Below are 16,341 nucleotides of genomic sequence, written 5' to 3' on the forward strand. Positions count from 1 at the left end.
GTTTGCACCTTTAATTACGTTATAGCCTTATTCTAGAATGGATTAAATGATATTTTCCCTCAATCTACACACAACACTTCATAATGACTGGTTTTTAGAAATGTTTGCAAATGTATTACAAATAAAAAACTGAAATATCACATTTACATAAGTATTCAGACCCTTTACTCAGTACTTTGTTGAAGCACCTTTGGCAGCGATTACAGCCTTGAGTCTTCTTGGGTATGACGCTACAAGCTTGGCATACGTGTAATTGGGGACTTTCTCCCATTCTTCTCTGCAGATCCTCTCAAGCTCTGTTAGGTTGGATGTGGAGCATCGCTGCACAGCTATTTTCTGGTCTCTCCAGAGATGTTTGATCGGATTCAAGTCGGGGCACTGGCTGGGCCACTCAAGGACATTCAGAGACTTGTCCCGAAGCCATTCTTGCGTTTTCTTGGCTACATGCTTAGGGTCGTTGTCCTGTTGGAAGGTGAGCCGTCGCCCTAGTCTGAGGTCCTGAGTGCTCTGGACCAGGTTTTAATCAAGGATCTTTCTGTACTTTGCTCCATTCTTCTTTCCCTCGATCCTGACTTGTCTCCCAGTCTCTGCCGCTGAAAAATATCCCCACAGCATGATGCTGTCACCACCATGCTTAATCACAGGGATGGTGCCAGGTTTCCTCCAGACGTGACGCTTGGAATTCAGGCCAGAGTTCAATCTTGTTTTTCATGGTCAGAGTCCTTTAGATGCCTTTTGGCAAACTCCAAGCGGGCTGTCATGTGCATTTTACTGAAGAGTTTAGTGTCGTCTGGCCACTCTACCATAAAGGCCTGATTGGTGGATTGCTGCAGAGATGGTTGTCCTTCTGGAAGGTTCTCCCATCTCCACAGAGGAACTCTGGAGTTCTGTCAGAGTGACCATTGGGTTCTTGGTCACCTCACTGACAAAGGCCCTTCTCCCCCGATTGCTCAGTTTGGCCAGGCGGCCAGCTCAGTGGTTCCAAACTTCTTTCATTTAAGAATGATGTAGGCCACTGTGTTCTTGGGGACCTTCAAGGCTGCAGAAATTTTTTGGAACCCTTCCGCAAATCTGTGCCTCGACACAATCCTGTCTCAGAGCTCTACAGACAATTCCTTCGACCTCATGGCTTGGTTTTTGCTCTGACAGCTGTGGGACCTTATATAGACAGGTGTGCCTTTCTAAATCATGTCCATTCAATTGAATTTACCACAGGTGGACTGTCAAGGATGATCAATGGAAACAGGATGCATCTGAGCTCAATTTCACATCTCATAGCAAAGGGTCTGAATACTTAAGTAAATAAGCAGTTCATTTTTAATACTTTTGCAAACATTTCTAAAACCTGTTTTCGCTTTTTCATTATAGGGTATTGTGTGTAGATTAAATAAACAATTTTCCTCATCAATTTTAGAATACGGCTGTAACATAAAATGTGGAAAAAGTCCAGGGGTCTGAATACTTCCATTTTGTTCAGTGTTTTCATCTTCAGTGATGAGTTTGGAGGATTAAAGTTGTTGTTGCACTAATGCTCTAGCACTAATGCTCCTGCAAGCAAATGGCAGCTGTGCACTGCACTGTCCCTTCCCTCCCCCCTACACTCTAAATGGACTTTAAGACCAGTCTTTCTCCCGCTGAGGTACAGAGCATGCAGTTGTTAAGACTAACCGAATCTGGATATATAGGTCTGGATCCATTCATTGATTGTAGTCAATAAGGACAAAAGAAGAGCATTTAGATGAAAATGCATTCAAAGCTTCAACCCATACGAGTCAGCATTCCCAAGGTGAGCAATACTCAGAAATGTTGCTGGAATACATATGACGTCCATAATAAATTATACAGTTTCAACATCAATATCTACACAACGTCAAAACAAGATAAAAATGATCGATCTCACTAACTTTTACCAAGACGTGTTAAGTTTTCTTTCTTGGTGCTAACCGTCAAAGATATTCTGCCTGCTCATTAGAACTATCAGTGTTTTTTTACCTGTAGGCCCCTCACCCTCAAATGTCTTGCTCTTCCTTCTCCCCCTCTTCACTCCACTACATGACAACAGTAAGCACTCTTCATCCCCAAAGCTGTCATACTCTAACTGTATGACATGCATGCACTCCCACACTCAACAGTTTTCCCTCTTATTTCAAGTCATGCTGTGATAGACTAAACAGACCAATTTTCATGCAATGTGTCTTTATTAAGAATGTGCCTTGGAAGGATACAAGTATCTCTAGTGCCAGGTTTTCTTATCCATGTGATTTTGGTTGTACTTCTATAAAATTGTCATACATCAATGAAAATCAACATGCCAATATCCACATAGATTATAGTAGCCAATGGTAATACAAAGACTGCAAAAGACTAATTAACAAAGACTAGCAGACTACCTCTCCTGTCCACATTATAAGAGCTATAATGTTAACTCATAACTATGAAGACTCCACAATATATACGTTACCTTACCTGCAGAATAATATCAACTCTTGCTTACAATTAATTTTAACATCTAAATACTAACAGAGGGGAAAAATGCCTAATACATTAAATCATACAGAAAATTTGCATTAGGGTAGGAATTGCTGTTGATGGACTTTGAGGTCAAGGCATAGTAGTATCTAAATTAAAGGTAGTCTCAGAGACATGACCGACGCATTAAGTAAACAGCGTAGTGGGTCAATTTCTGCAACAACTAAGAGCGTGGAAGTGTGAGGCTCAACTTCTCTTCTGTGCACATGTGCAGATACTGTGTGTGACCGTGTGAGTGCGAAGCCTTGCATCTCGCTCATCAATATTGGCGATGCTGCTCATGGCAATGTCATTTCATCTACCTTAAACTTAAAAGTTCCAATTTAAAATAATTCCCAATGAAAAGTGTTTGGGCAACAGGAGTTGTGGGAATGAAAGGTAGGTACTAACCAGAAACTTTGCTTGGATTCAAGGGTAGATACATTTAAAAAAAAAAAAAAAAATGTTTATCCATCAATTTATTCACTTAATTGTGGCGTTGTTGATTGAAAATTGATTCAACATTTTAAATGCAGGGTAAAACATTTTATTTTAGCCACCGCTAAGCAAAACACTATAGGAATAACAGGGGCATAATTTGCATGTTCGAAATTTGTGGACAAATCACTTCAAGGAACTTCAAACACGTTATCATCCAGTTACGAGAGTAAAGTCATACTGTGTATCTATCCATATATGTATATATATAAAAATCACTACAGCTGTGATGGAAACATGACGTTTCGGTCCAATTTTATAAATGCCGATAGAATGTTTTCATTCGACGTGGTGGGATCTATTTGTGTTGGTAAAATTAAATATGCGGTGTTAACACTAGGCGCAAATATTGATATAATAACCATCATATCGAAGTAAACTTGGAGTCACGTGATGATATGGTGTGTGGTCCTCCCACTACAACTCGGGGAAACCATGCAGTTTATTAGGCTACAGATTAAATAAATTATGATGAACTTCACAGGGTGGTGAACGTTCACGGTGATGAGACACACTCCTTCCCAATAAATAGAGGGTCTTATTCAGATGACATGATGATCGATGCTCGACTGCCGTTAGAAAAATAAAATATTCTTGCTCTTATCCGTAATAATCTCATGTAGACTTGTCTATTTGTACTGTGTCTGAGATCTGTTGGCTAGAGCGCACGTACCAGAACCAGAGTAGGCACATTAACTATTAAATGCAACAGTTTGTGACAAAACTATCGGTCGAGTTAAAAATGCAATGGAAACACATTGAATTAAGCTTTAAAAATCAAATTAAAATCGTTAAGCACTGGTTTGTATCCGCAGCAATTCTGTTTGGTGAAAAATATTCACATTTTCTTTATGCAGATTATGAATGAAAAATCTGTCACCAAATGAATGGAAACCTGGCTACTGACTTGAGTTGATTTGGCCAAACCATTTTTACCATCAACAATGCCCCTTTTGCTTCCATTGTGTTCTAGTTAGCTGTGGCTATTTAAACAAATCTGAACCCTGCACCTAAATGCCTGGATCAATCGACAACACAATTAAGCAAATAAACCAATGAAAATGTCAAGTGAACTGAACCTTCCCTTTAAAGTCCACCACTAGATGCCCAGCATGAGGATCAGATACCCACTTGATTCAATCGGAACGATTACAGATTATATTCTCTGGGTCCCCATACACTAAATACCCAGGGCTCTTACTGTATTTCCAGTATCACCAAAGTGAAGACTGGCAATTCATTTTATTGTGACCAGCCACAACAGTGCAGTGACTATGTAATTTGGTATATGCATGGACACACACCACGGCCATCTATCATCGATAGCTCAGTACTTCAAAAGCATCAGATTATGAAACGTGTGGTTTAAAATCTAAAACATTATCAAAAAGGTACAATAAATAGTTTCACTGATTCACAATGGCAGAACTTTAACAATTCACGGATGCTGTAAATAACCTGCTATGATTTGTTTTTAGGTTTTTCTACTTCTCTGGTCAGCAATGCTCTCATTCATTAACAGTCTAAAGGCCCATCCTCAGTGTGGAAAATGGATATAAAGTCACTGAATTACATATCATTTTGTGTTCCTCCTGCCACCCATTTTGCATTCATTTCACCTTATTTCCAGGTCCTAAGCCAAACACATGGAGATATATATTGCGGTCACCAAAAGCTTTAAAGCACAATGACAACTTTATTTTTTGGGCACAATTGTGTCCTTTACTTTGACTTTGCTTCGTGCCCAAGAAATGTTTATCCCTTCCATCTTCTCAGCAGTTGTGTGTTGGTGAGCGTCGTTCCCGCCTGCCCTCGCTCTTAAATTACAAAATGGCTAACAGTGGCCTGAAAGACAGGAAGGATATGCACTGTCTGAAACTAGAATCTAAGCCTATTCAGAAATGAAAGGGGAATTCTTCCTCTGAAATTAATTTCTTCTGAGTTTCTATTGCACGGCAAATCCCTCAAGCACCTTCATGTACCGATGGGAGTTTAATGCCAAGCTGAATTTCTGATGTGTCCTTTCGTCAGGGCAATGAAGGATGGACTAAGCAGACATTTTGTTGTCCTCCAATGATTGTAGGTAATCAAGCTCTGAAACAATCCTCCCAGTTTCTCACACATCGATCACACCTCCTTTGAACAATCTCTTCTGTTGTTGTTGTCATCCTCTCTCACTACATCTCGTTTTCGGTCTGTCTCTCTGATCATGGCCAGTGGTTGAGGTAATGGCGCCTTGTCAAGGACAGTGTTCAGTGTTGGGCAGAATACAAAGTAAGGGATTATTCCGATCGTCTGTTTCTCCACTGCAAGATCCATCATTGGAGAAGCCCAGACCAGTTCGGAGTGGAAGCATCTTTGCATATCGTTTTTTCATTAACAAAGGATTTACGTAATATCAATTATAGAAAGGTATGTAATATCAGGTGTATAATATTCATAGCATGTCCAGTTAATAACTACACTGTAAGAGACGGTAAAAAAGGAACAGTCAGCTAGATAGATCCCGTTTCCGGATATCCAACTGTTAGATCCTGTTTCACGGCAAGACGATACTCAGGATTTCACATTTACTAAAAAAGAAAAAAGGAACACATCAGCAGTTAGTAAAGCAATTTTTCATTCTGCCAGCTCAATATGGAAGTAGAAGCAAACAGAGCTAAAGAGAACAGTTACATAATGTATCAAAAAGGGCTACCGGCCCTTTACCTCCAGTTGTGTGTACAATATGCAAGTTTTAGTTCCAGTCGCTGCTCTCAGTGAGTTAATTAGGACATCTCTTTGGCTTAAGACCCGACGGGATGGACATTTTTTCACATTCAAAAACAGCCAAAGTACTGTTGTTAAGCATTTGATTGAACTTAAGTGAACTAAACAATCCCACATGGGTCATTTCATTTGAGTGATTGACCCAGCTTATGGCTGTGTGAGTATTTTTGGAGTGAGCCAGTGGACACACACAAAAGTCCTGGGCCCAGTTTCCCAAAACGCATCTTAAGGCTAAGAATATTGTTAGAACCTTTGCACGAGCAAAATCTCTGAGCGGTTTCCCAAAAACATCATTATCAAAGTTGCACTTACATTTGAGTTAATTAGCAGACGCTCTTATCCACAGCGATTTAGCGGAGCAAATAGGATTATGGGCCTTGCTCAACGGCACAGAGATTTTTCACCTAGTCGGTTTGGGATTCCAAGCAGCGACCTGTCGGTTACTGGAGCAACACTCTTAGGCGCTAGGCGCATCACTTAAACGCTTGTTATTTACCAACTGCCTCAGACCGCTAAGTGAGTCGTTAGATGCTCTTTTGCATCACTTTATACACAGAGGTTCTCCACTAAACACAGAATCAAGCTTTTTATCTGGTCTCTCAGTGACCTCTGATAACTTCAGAACGAAGTTGACTACAAATACAAAGTCGCCAATGTCTTTGCAATTGTTACGAGCAAAGGATAGACATGTTTCAAACGAAAACCGAGATGACTGCATTAAAAAATAAACAGTATAGACTACATAGGCCTATACATTTTTTTGTTTGTTGTTGAAATCAATTTCATGTTCAGTCAACTGAGTTCTATTTAGCTAAATGTAGGCTACACTTTGTCATTTTTGCCTCAAGATATTTCATGATCTGTAACATGTGCGCAATGATGTGCCAAATCTGTGATTTTGTGCATTATAGGGTAGGCTAAGCATTCGAATAAGCCACCTCAATATTTGCAACCTTATAGGTGATAACATCGCTCTAGGAGCTGATCCATCATAAATATGGTGAAATAATTCTAATGTTAAGGTAAAATTCGAATGGAAAAAGCTGATGAGAGAGCAGCGCTGATTTTTATTTTATTTTTTACATAAGTAAAAAATAACGACACACTTAGCGAACGTTCTTTCGGCGCGGAGTTTTGGGAAGCATGTTACATCTTCGGGAAGTTGTCGGAAACGACGTGTCGTTAAAAACACTCGTAAGCCTAAATTCCATTGCTATAGGGAAACTGGGCCCTGTTTGATTCCTCTAAAACGCAGCCTTCCTTGCTCACTGTAGATCAGGGCTGTCAAACTCATTCCATGGAGGGCAGTGTCTGCTCATTTTTGTTATTACCTTTTAAATTTGTCTCCAATGAAGACCTAGACAACCACATGAGGGGAGTTCCTAACTAATTAGTACAACGGAGGGGTGAAAATCCGCAAACACATGGAATGAGTTTGACACCTGTGCTGTAAATGACCAATGATCTTTAAGTGATTGGATGATTAGATAAGTGAAATCAAAGTGATCACCCTAATGTTTTTGGGAAGGATATCAAACCCTCATAAGTCCCATAGGCCCCTGAGCTTAAGTCCATGCATTAGCTCTGGGAGCTAACAAGTCTTCAGGTCTCAGGCATGGTTACTCATCACACAAGCGTAATTAACAGAACCCTTTTTGGTACACTTTCACTAATCCAAATGAGACATCAGGGAAGGAAGGAGGATTGCATTTCAAGTCCTCGAAGAGTGCCAGCCATGGGATTTGTTGGAAAGGCTTTGAGACTTCTGGTAGGATTCAGAAATTAAGAGAGTAGGGCCCGTATTCATGTTGATCTAGGATCAGTTTTGTCTTAAAGATCAAAGACAAAACTGATTCTCGATCAGCACTCCTACTCTAACTCTTTATGAATACAAGCAACAAGAGGTTGGCCAACTGTGATACTCACTCGCCAGGTTTACAATGCAGGCAATGATGATGACTGTCCCTCCTATCAGTGACACTGTAGAGAGCATCCTGGCGAGACGACCCAATCGTCGAGCTCCATCCAGGTTGCCCTGCTCCAGACTGTTCTTGGACTAGGAAAGGAGGAAGGAAGCAGTTGGTTAGTTATGGACTGCTTAAAGGCCCAGTGCAGACAAAAATATGATTTTACCATGTTTTATAAACACTACATGACCAAAAGTATGTTCGTCGAACATCTCCTTCCATTATCATGGGCATTAATATGGAGTTGAACTGACGTGTTGGAAAGTTGGCATCCTATGATGTTGCCATGTTGAAAGTCACTGAGCTCTTCACTAAGGCCATTCTACTGCCAATGTTTGTGTGCATGGCTGTGTGCTCAACTTTATACACCCGTCAGCAACAGGTGTGGCTGAAATAGACAAATCCACTAATTTGAAGGTGTATCAACATACTGTTGCATATACAGTGCATTCGGGAAGTATTCAGACCCCTTGACTTTTTCCACACGTTGTTACGTTACAGCCTTATTCTAAAATTATTCAATTGTTTTTTCCTTCATTAATCAACACAAAATACCCCATAATGACAAAGCAACATTGTTTTATTTTACAAAAATATCACATTTACATAAGTATTTCAGACCCTTTACTCAGTACCTTGAATTACCTTTGGCAGTGATTACAGCCTTGATTCTTCTTGGGTATGACGCTACAAGCTTGGCACACCTGTATTTGGGGAGTTTCTCCCATTCTTCTCTGCAGATTCTCTCAAGCTCCGTCGGTTTTTTACAGGTCTCTCCAGAGATGTTCGATCTGGTTCAAGTCCGGGCTCTGGCTGGGCCACTCAAGGACATTCAGAGACTTGTCCAGAAGCCATTCCTGCGTTGGCTTGGCTGTGGGCTTACGGTCATTGTCCTGTTGGAAGGTGAACATTTGCCTCAGTCTGAGGTCCTGAGAGCTCTGGAGAAGGTTTTCATCAAGAATCTCTATGTACTTTGCTCCGTTCATCTTTCCCTCAATCCTGACTAGTCTCCCAGTCCATGCCGCTGAAAAACATCCCCACAGCATGATGCTGCCACCACCATGCTTCACCGTAGGGATGGTGCCAGGTTTCCTCCAGATGTGACGCTTGGCATTCAGGCCAAAGAGTTCAATCTTGGTGTCATCGTACCAGAGAATCTTGTTTCTCATAGAGTCCTTTAGGTGCATTTTGCCTCCAAGTGGGCTGTCATGTGCCTGTTTTTTTACTGAGGAGTGGCTTCTGTCTGGCCATTCTACCATAAAGGCCCGATTGGTGGAGTGCTGCAGAGATGGTTGTCCTTCTGGAAGGTTCTCACATCTCCACAGAGGAACTCTGGAGCTCTGTCAGAGTGAGCATCGGGTTCTTGGTCACCTCCCTTAACATGGCCCTTCTCCACCGATTGCTCAGTTTGTCCTTGTGGCAAGCTCTAGGAAGAGTCTCGGTGGTTCCAAACTTCTTCCATTTAAGAATGATGTAGGCCACTGTGTTCTTGGGAACCTTCAGTGCTGCAGACATTTTTTGGTACCCTTCCCCAGATCTGTGCCTTGACACAATCCTGTCTCAGCGCACAACGAACAGTTACTTCAACCTCATGGCTTGGTTTTGCGATGACATGCACTGTCAACTGTGGGACCTTACATAGACAGGTGTGTGCCTTTCCAAAATATGTCAAATCAATTGAATTTACCACAGATAGACTGCAATCATGTTGCAGAAACATCAAGGATGATCAATGGAAACAGGATGCACCTGATGTCAACTTCAAGTCTCATAGCAAAGGGTCTGAATACTAATGTAAATAAGGTATGTTCTTTTATTTTCAATACGTTGGCAAAAAAATTATAAAAACCTGTTTTCGCATCATGAGGATTTTTTATCCATTTTAGAACAAGGCTGTAATGTAACAAAATGTGGAAAAGGAAAGGGGTCTGAATAGTTTCTGAAGGCACTGTATAGTGTATATTTCCACACTGAGGTTGGAATAATACTGTGAAATTGTGAAAATTAATGATAATGCCCTTTTAGTTTAAGAGCCGTTTGAAAAGACCACCTGAAATTTCATCCTGTTTTGGTGGACGGGTTTTTGGCTTTCCAAGGTGACCATGCTGTAAATTAGTTAATAGACCAATAAGAACAATTATTTCAAACCTCTCTGCCAATAACAGCTATTTTTCAGCTTTCACCTGCACACTCAGACCACTCCCAGATAGTTCTAGTAAACAACTCACCCGTTGCTAAGAAGCTATTTTTGTTTCTTTTGACCAGAAAGGTACTTAATTGTTACCCAGAAATGGTTTAATAGAGATAAAAACAGACTAACACTAACTGCACAAGGTATTCTGAAGCCAGACACAAAGCTGGTAGCTTGGTCCCAGATCTGTTTGTGCGCTCTTGCCAACTCCTATGGTTATGAACTGGCATGACAATGACCATAGAGGTTGGCTATACACCACAAACAGATCTGTGACCAGGCTACAAAGCTGGTGCTAACCGTCAATAACACCACAGCAGTCTAAGATGAATAGAAGTAGTTTCTGATAAAGGTACAGACATTTCTGATGAATATGAAACCACATGCATAAAGGCAAAGGTCTTCAAAGCTGTACTAAAAATAGTATTTAGCAAACATTGCAGATCATTTGACACTAAAATGTGACAGAAAGAGGAACACAGTTGTCTAGCAGTAGTCCTGCAGTTCAATCCCCGGTCTTGCCACTCCCTTACTGTGCTATAATCCTTCTCACCAATCTCCCCATCTACATTTCTAACCTGTCAAAAGAAAGAGGCTTACCATAACAGAGTAGACAAACCCCACAATGTTGATTGGCCAGACAGGGCAGAAGCAAGCCAGCACAGCCAGTATTAGGTAGTCTTTAGGCTTGGCTCTGTCAATGGGTGGGTTGGTGGCGATGCTGGAGTGGCGTGAGATGGAGGGCCGTGGGGAGAAGGCGGTGTAGCCGATGGAACCGGCACGACTCCCCTTCCGGGTCTTGCTGTTGTGGGGGTGGTGGGAGTAAGAAATGGACTGCTGCCTTCTGGGAGGTGAGGAGATGACTGAGGAGGTGGTGTCAGCAGGGGCTGGGTGTATACCATTACCTAGAGAGGGGGGGATGTGGATGAAAGGCATCAGTAAATGATTGAACTAGTGTCCCCTGAGCACTAGTAGACCAGAATCTTATGTTAAATGGATTTGACATGCCCCGAACTAACCGTCCAAGCAAGCGTATGCTGTACAACTGTCCTGGATTCCGCGGGCACACAATTAACTTAAATGAGTCCGAGCTTAAAAAGTTTGGGCTGTGTGGTCTAGTGGTTAGTGCCGCAAACCCTGGCACAAAAAACCAGTCGGCATGGGGTCAAATCCGACCCAGTGCCCTTCTGACTTGCAACTGTGCTTACTTTCCTATCTTCTCTCCACTATCCTACGCACCAATAAAATACATAAGGAGCGGGACTGCGCCACTGCATAAAAATGTTTTATCATGTCTTACTGTTCTCCATTTTCTCATTGATCACAATGACCAGTTCCCCTGCCGTGGCTTGACTCAGGCAGGGCCCAAAGCTGGTGGTGGTGCTGTGGATCTCTTGTTCCTCCATCTCTGGTGGGGACGTGACAGTCACAGCGATGATGGGAGCTGGGCTTAACAATGATGCATCTTGGTCCAATAGGGACGGCTGTTCCTCGCCTGGCCAAATGGCAGGGGCTGGGTTCGTGTTTGTGTTCAGAGCCATGTTGATAACAAAGGAGTGTGCTTGTGGGCTTCTGCTTACCTTCTATACACCTGGGGGTTAGACAAAGGGGTTGAACAAAGACAAAACAAAACCTGCTCACCAACTATTGTTTACACTCTGTTCAGAGCAATTTGGTATTTTACTTATTGAATCTGTACTCACTGGCATATGAGCGCACATTATAATCATAACCTTTAGTATTCCGGGGGACTTAGGGTCTGCCGAGAAATTATGACCAGTTTTTTTTCTCCCAATGCTCTGCTTATGTAATAGTAAATATAACAGGAAAGGCTAAGAGGCCAAACAGCTATTTTAAACACTGATCTGGACCTATACCGCACAGGGGAGAATTAATACAAAAAATAAAAGGACTGTGTATTGAATAATAAATTGATGACAACATTTTATTATACATTTTTTAAGATATAAAAAAAGGCAGCTGGGCCATGTTTTTATAAAATAATGCTAATAATATTATTGGCAAAAGGTCTATGTACAGGTGTGTACAGACCTGCTAGTATTTATTGACGTGTTCATAACCACTTTCTGAGCACAATGGGGTATATGATTGCAGGCTACTTAGCACAGAACAATGGGACAAAAAAATATATTTAAAAAGAAAGGTAACAGGGACAAAGCCACAGGGAAGAGTGAAGACATATGGAAGGAGAGTGAAAGGGGAGGGGGATTATACAGCTACAATTATGGGCTAGAGCATTGGATGCAAATTATAAAAAGCAAACGTTTACCAAAAGGGAAATGACTGTGGCAAAAAAAACGATGCACATGCAGCAATGTAGGCTTGCATGGAAAACATAAAAAAACGGGATAGGACATAAGTACCCAAATTCTCAATTCAAAGCCGTTATCACGGCCTATTGGCATTCTACACAAAACGTTGTATTGAGGATAATGGCATAAGCAAATTGACGATGGTAAAATATTATCAACTCACCTTTTATCCAACGGATTCTTCAAAATACCCGAAATGACCCGTGATTTTGCATGATAGTATTTTCATAAGCGAACCCAATTGCATTCAGCGATTTATTATTCGTTACAGCCTTCAGTATGTTTGCATGCGCAACTCTAAAGTATGTTCCCTAAATACGCGCATCTCTTTTGCAATATTCTGGAAGACGTGTACAGTACTGAATTACGTGATGTAGAGCCCTTTCGAAATGCTGCGCTTCAAGGGGTGGGGAGGGTGCAGAGAATGTGGATCAGATAAGAGGGGGAAAGCATGAAATGAATAAACTGAAATAAACCCAGCCTACGTGCAGGGGGAGGGATGGATTGACAGCGCAGCACCCGACAGAAACGCATCCTTTTTGTCGAATGCCTCATTTCCCAATGCCACATTTACGCGATAAAACGATTGCCAACAGTTTACTTCAACGCCTTCCCATATTAAGGTATGTGTAATAATTTGGGTTATCAAAATGGAGATACCCTTCCACGTGTTCTGCTATTGTCATATTTCACCAATGGTAATATTATTTTGAACAGTGTTGTTGGCTATACATTTATACAAGCAAGCCACATCCTTGAACAACAACACATACCAAATGTAAGTAAGGATTTTAAAGTAGACATTTATTGAACGGCAATATTGCGCCATCGGCTGGAATAGCCCAAATACTACAAAAACATCTCAAAATAAAACAAGGACAGATATCACATTTTCGCAAAATATAATAAAAAGTCATACTAGTAAACGCTTGCTGACCACCTCTTATAAGAGGTGTATATACACAGACATATCACGTCATACAGTTCTAAATGAAGTCAGAGAGTGGTAAATAATCAGAGAACATTCTTCAAAAACATAAACATTAAAATGTGTTAGAGAAAATAAAAAAAGATTAAAAAGAAAAAAAATATTGGAAGTACAGGAAAAGTAGACAAAGACCAGATAGCAGAATCACGTCCCCATCATGCTGAGAATGTTGGCCTGTGAATGAAAAGAGAAAACAGTCACGCACCATAAAAGCCTTGCTTAAAGCTTTATTCTTTAATATGGACCAAGAGGACACCCGACGCCTAATGGCCAAACGATAGTTAGCGCCTGGGTTGAATTAATTAGTGTAATGTACAGTGTAGCAAAACGCTTAGCTGTAGAAAACGTAAACATGCGTTCAGGTAGTCCCTCCCGTTTTGCCACTTTGTTTCGGTTTTATTCCTAGTGAATACAACCATGGAAATATCTTACACATGGGCCATTCACGTCTGCTACAACAGTGTTTTAAGGTGTTCCACAAATACTCCAGAGAACATTGGGTTTTCAATGCATCGGGTTATCAATACAATTCGTGCTTAAAAATCCATCAAAAGGATATCCCAGCTAACACCAAACGTTCCCACAACTTTAGAGAATGTTCCCTTAAGTCTCAATAGGTCATTACCTAATGTTTTCAGAGGAATGTTCTGGTGCTGTGCAAGGACTGTTTCCATGAGACCATTTCCTAAATATCAAAATGGAACCTACCCAGAACGTGGTTACCATGTTCTCAGAACATTCAGTATTAATGGTCTAGACATGTTTCGTTGGAATGTTGCAAGAATATTCCATTGTACAGTTTGAGGGTTAGGAGAATATTTAAATCAACATCACACCAAACAAACAGAACATGGACGCCACATTCTCAGAATATACGATATTAATGCTCTGGACACGTTTCATGGGGAAATCGTTTTTTGTCTATTTCCCAGTTTGTTCCGGGGACCTACCTAAAGACTTTTATAGGCCACCGCCGAATGGTCCGAAATAAATGTTATCCCTCACAAAATATGACTTGTTTCTTTACACACCACACCTTGTTACTGCTGCCAAGCCCATTAGGGCCCTGATTGGTGAACCACTGATCCATTTACAGCTCTTTGTCTGTTGGCAAGGTTACCCAAACAGTGCTTTTAACATAATGTTATCAACTTACACACTTGACATACATGATTCCATTGTGCACGTTCATTTAAACAGTAATTATTATTCAACATGTCCTCACCTGGGATTTGAACTCACAACCTCTTGGTTCACTGCATTCCGATCTTCCTGCTATGCCACCGTGTCTGTGTCTCGTTGTCTAATGTTGGTGGTGCATATTGCTCAGTTTTAATGTTACTCCTTAATCACCATGATAAATAAAATCGTTTTTATTGAGTGTACTTTTAACAGAGATGAGGTTTACTTTGAATTGCAAAGTGTACCAATACAGGTGAAATCAGTCATTGACACAGATGCGGTGGCGTAGCAGAAAAATACTGATTTTAGAGATGAATAATGTTACGGTCCTCATTACTACAACAACAAAAAATACTTAAATACAGTAATTTAAAATACTGTAGAATTTCATGAATTCCTATAGAGAACTGCTACTACTGGGGAGAGCCAATACGTCAGACTGTTGGCTTCAAAGCCTCGCAAAGGCCAATACATAGCATCAGCAACCCAGGGTTTATAGACATCATTGTGTTGAAAGCACTGTGTGTGTGTGTGTGTGTGTGTGTGTGTGTGTGTGTCCTTAACCTTGCCAACAGACTGAGCTGTAAATTGATCACTGGTTTACCAATCAGGGCCTTGACTGTCTCGGCAACAGTAACCAGGGGTAATATGTAATGAAACAAGTTTTTTTATTGGAACCATCAGGCGACATGCTAAAAACTTCTTTAGGGACGTCCCCGGGAGAATCCGCAAACTAGACAAAAACCTCCATGATGCAATGAAAGACTGCCCCATGTTTTAAACCTCCTAGGACACAGGAATGTTATTGTAACGTTGCAAAAAAAATTGTCTGGAAAATGTCTCCTTTTTGGAGAACATGGCAACCATATTCTGTTTATGTTTGGTATGATGATGTTGGAATACTCTCCTAACCCTCACCGAAACATGCTAAATAGGTTCTCAGAAGGTTTTTGCAAATATAGATTGAATGTTCCCTTAACTAACGGAAAACTGAATACTCAAACATTTAGGGTAACATTACAAAACGGTCTCTGCCCCTAGAATTGTTAGCCGAGATAGCGGTGAAGCTCGGCAAAGAGATCATTGATGAAAATCTGCTCCACAGCGCTCAGGACCTCAGACTGGGGTTCTACAATAGATTTCTCACCATTTCTCTTATTTACTGAAGAGTGACTGGAGCATAAACCATGTTCATACCCTGACACTTTCAGTAAGACTTCCTGTTCAAGTGTTGGGGCATTTTTTTGTAAGCGTTACATTTTCTTGACAACGTCTATACAATGTACCGTAATTTCCGGACTATAAGCCGCTACTTTTTTCCCACGCTATGAACCTCGCGGTTTATACAATGACGCGGCTAATTTATGTTTTTTTTCTTCTTTTTCACAAGATTCATGCCGCCAAAAAACTGAGCACCGTCACATAATGTGACGTAAATCGAGCGCGCTCAAACTTGCCATCATTCTGATTACGGTAGTCATTTTGTCACCCTCATCATGGCAAAGACACGGAGAAATGCATATGATGCAGCTTTCAAGTTGAAGGCGATCGATCTGGCTGTTGGAAAAGGAAATAGAGCTGCTGCACGGGAGCTTGGCCTTAATGAGTCGATGATAAGACGTTGGAACTGTGCAGATCCGACTGAAAGCCAAAACAATCGCCACCGCAATGAAGTTTGACTTTCTTGGTAGGCTACTGTTTACTGCTATTTATATTTTTATTTTTGTTACAAGCCGTGTTTCGTTAAAGCCTATTTATTTTTGTTACAAGCCGTGTTTCGTTTAAAAGCCTATTTATTTTTGTTACAAGCCGTGTTTCGTTTAAAGGCTGTGTAAAGTTCATTTGTTTCAATATACCGGTAGGCACTTGCGGCTTATAGACATGTGCGGTTTATTTATGTACAAA

General features: G+C 41.0%; 2 protein-coding genes across 3 annotated transcripts in view; both read right to left on the reverse strand.

Annotated features, from left to right (window-relative positions):
* Positions 1–2,201: 2,201 nt before the first annotated feature.
* On the reverse strand, positions 2,202–12,582 carry prrt2 (proline-rich transmembrane protein 2). The gene is made up of 5 exons (XM_038990470.1): positions 12,430–12,582; positions 11,234–11,524; positions 10,534–10,838; positions 7,702–7,831; positions 2,202–5,579 (listed from the first exon to the last, which is right to left on the reverse strand). The coding sequence occupies exons 2-5, from the start codon at positions 11,472–11,474 to the stop codon at positions 5,563–5,565; spliced, it is 693 nt and encodes a 230-aa protein (XP_038846398.1). The 5' UTR covers positions 11,475–11,524; positions 12,430–12,582; the 3' UTR covers positions 2,202–5,562.
* A 467-nt stretch (positions 12,583–13,049) lies between these two features.
* The window catches only part of kif22 (kinesin family member 22), a 42,221-nt gene continuing 38,929 nt past the window's right edge, over positions 13,050–16,341 (reverse strand). For both annotated transcript variants that reach the window (XM_038991624.1, XM_038991623.1), the window contains exon 13: positions 13,050–13,428. In XM_038991624.1, the coding sequence (XP_038847552.1) occupies positions 13,399–13,428 (30 nt within the window). In that variant the 3' untranslated portion in view covers positions 13,050–13,398. The remainder of the gene's footprint in view (positions 13,429–16,341) is intronic.

This window comes from Salvelinus namaycush, chromosome 4 (assembly GCF_016432855.1).
Source record: "Salvelinus namaycush isolate Seneca chromosome 4, SaNama_1.0, whole genome shotgun sequence".
Taxonomy (NCBI): Eukaryota; Metazoa; Chordata; class Actinopteri; order Salmoniformes; family Salmonidae; genus Salvelinus; species Salvelinus namaycush.

Bases quoted from the DNA above. Each gene is read 5' to 3' on its own strand.
- prrt2 (XM_038990470.1), bottom strand. From the start codon at position 11,474: ATGGCTCTGAACACAAACACGAACCCAGCCCCTGCCATTTGGCCAGGC. The intron at 10,839-11,233 runs GTAAGACATGAT...CCCCCTCTCTAG, and splicing joins CAATGAGAAAATGGAGAACA to GTAATGGTATACACCCAGCC. The intron at 7,832-10,533 runs GTAAGCCTCTTT...CTCCTTTCCTAG, and splicing joins GGTTTGTCTACTCTGTTATG to TCCAAGAACAGTCTGGAGCA.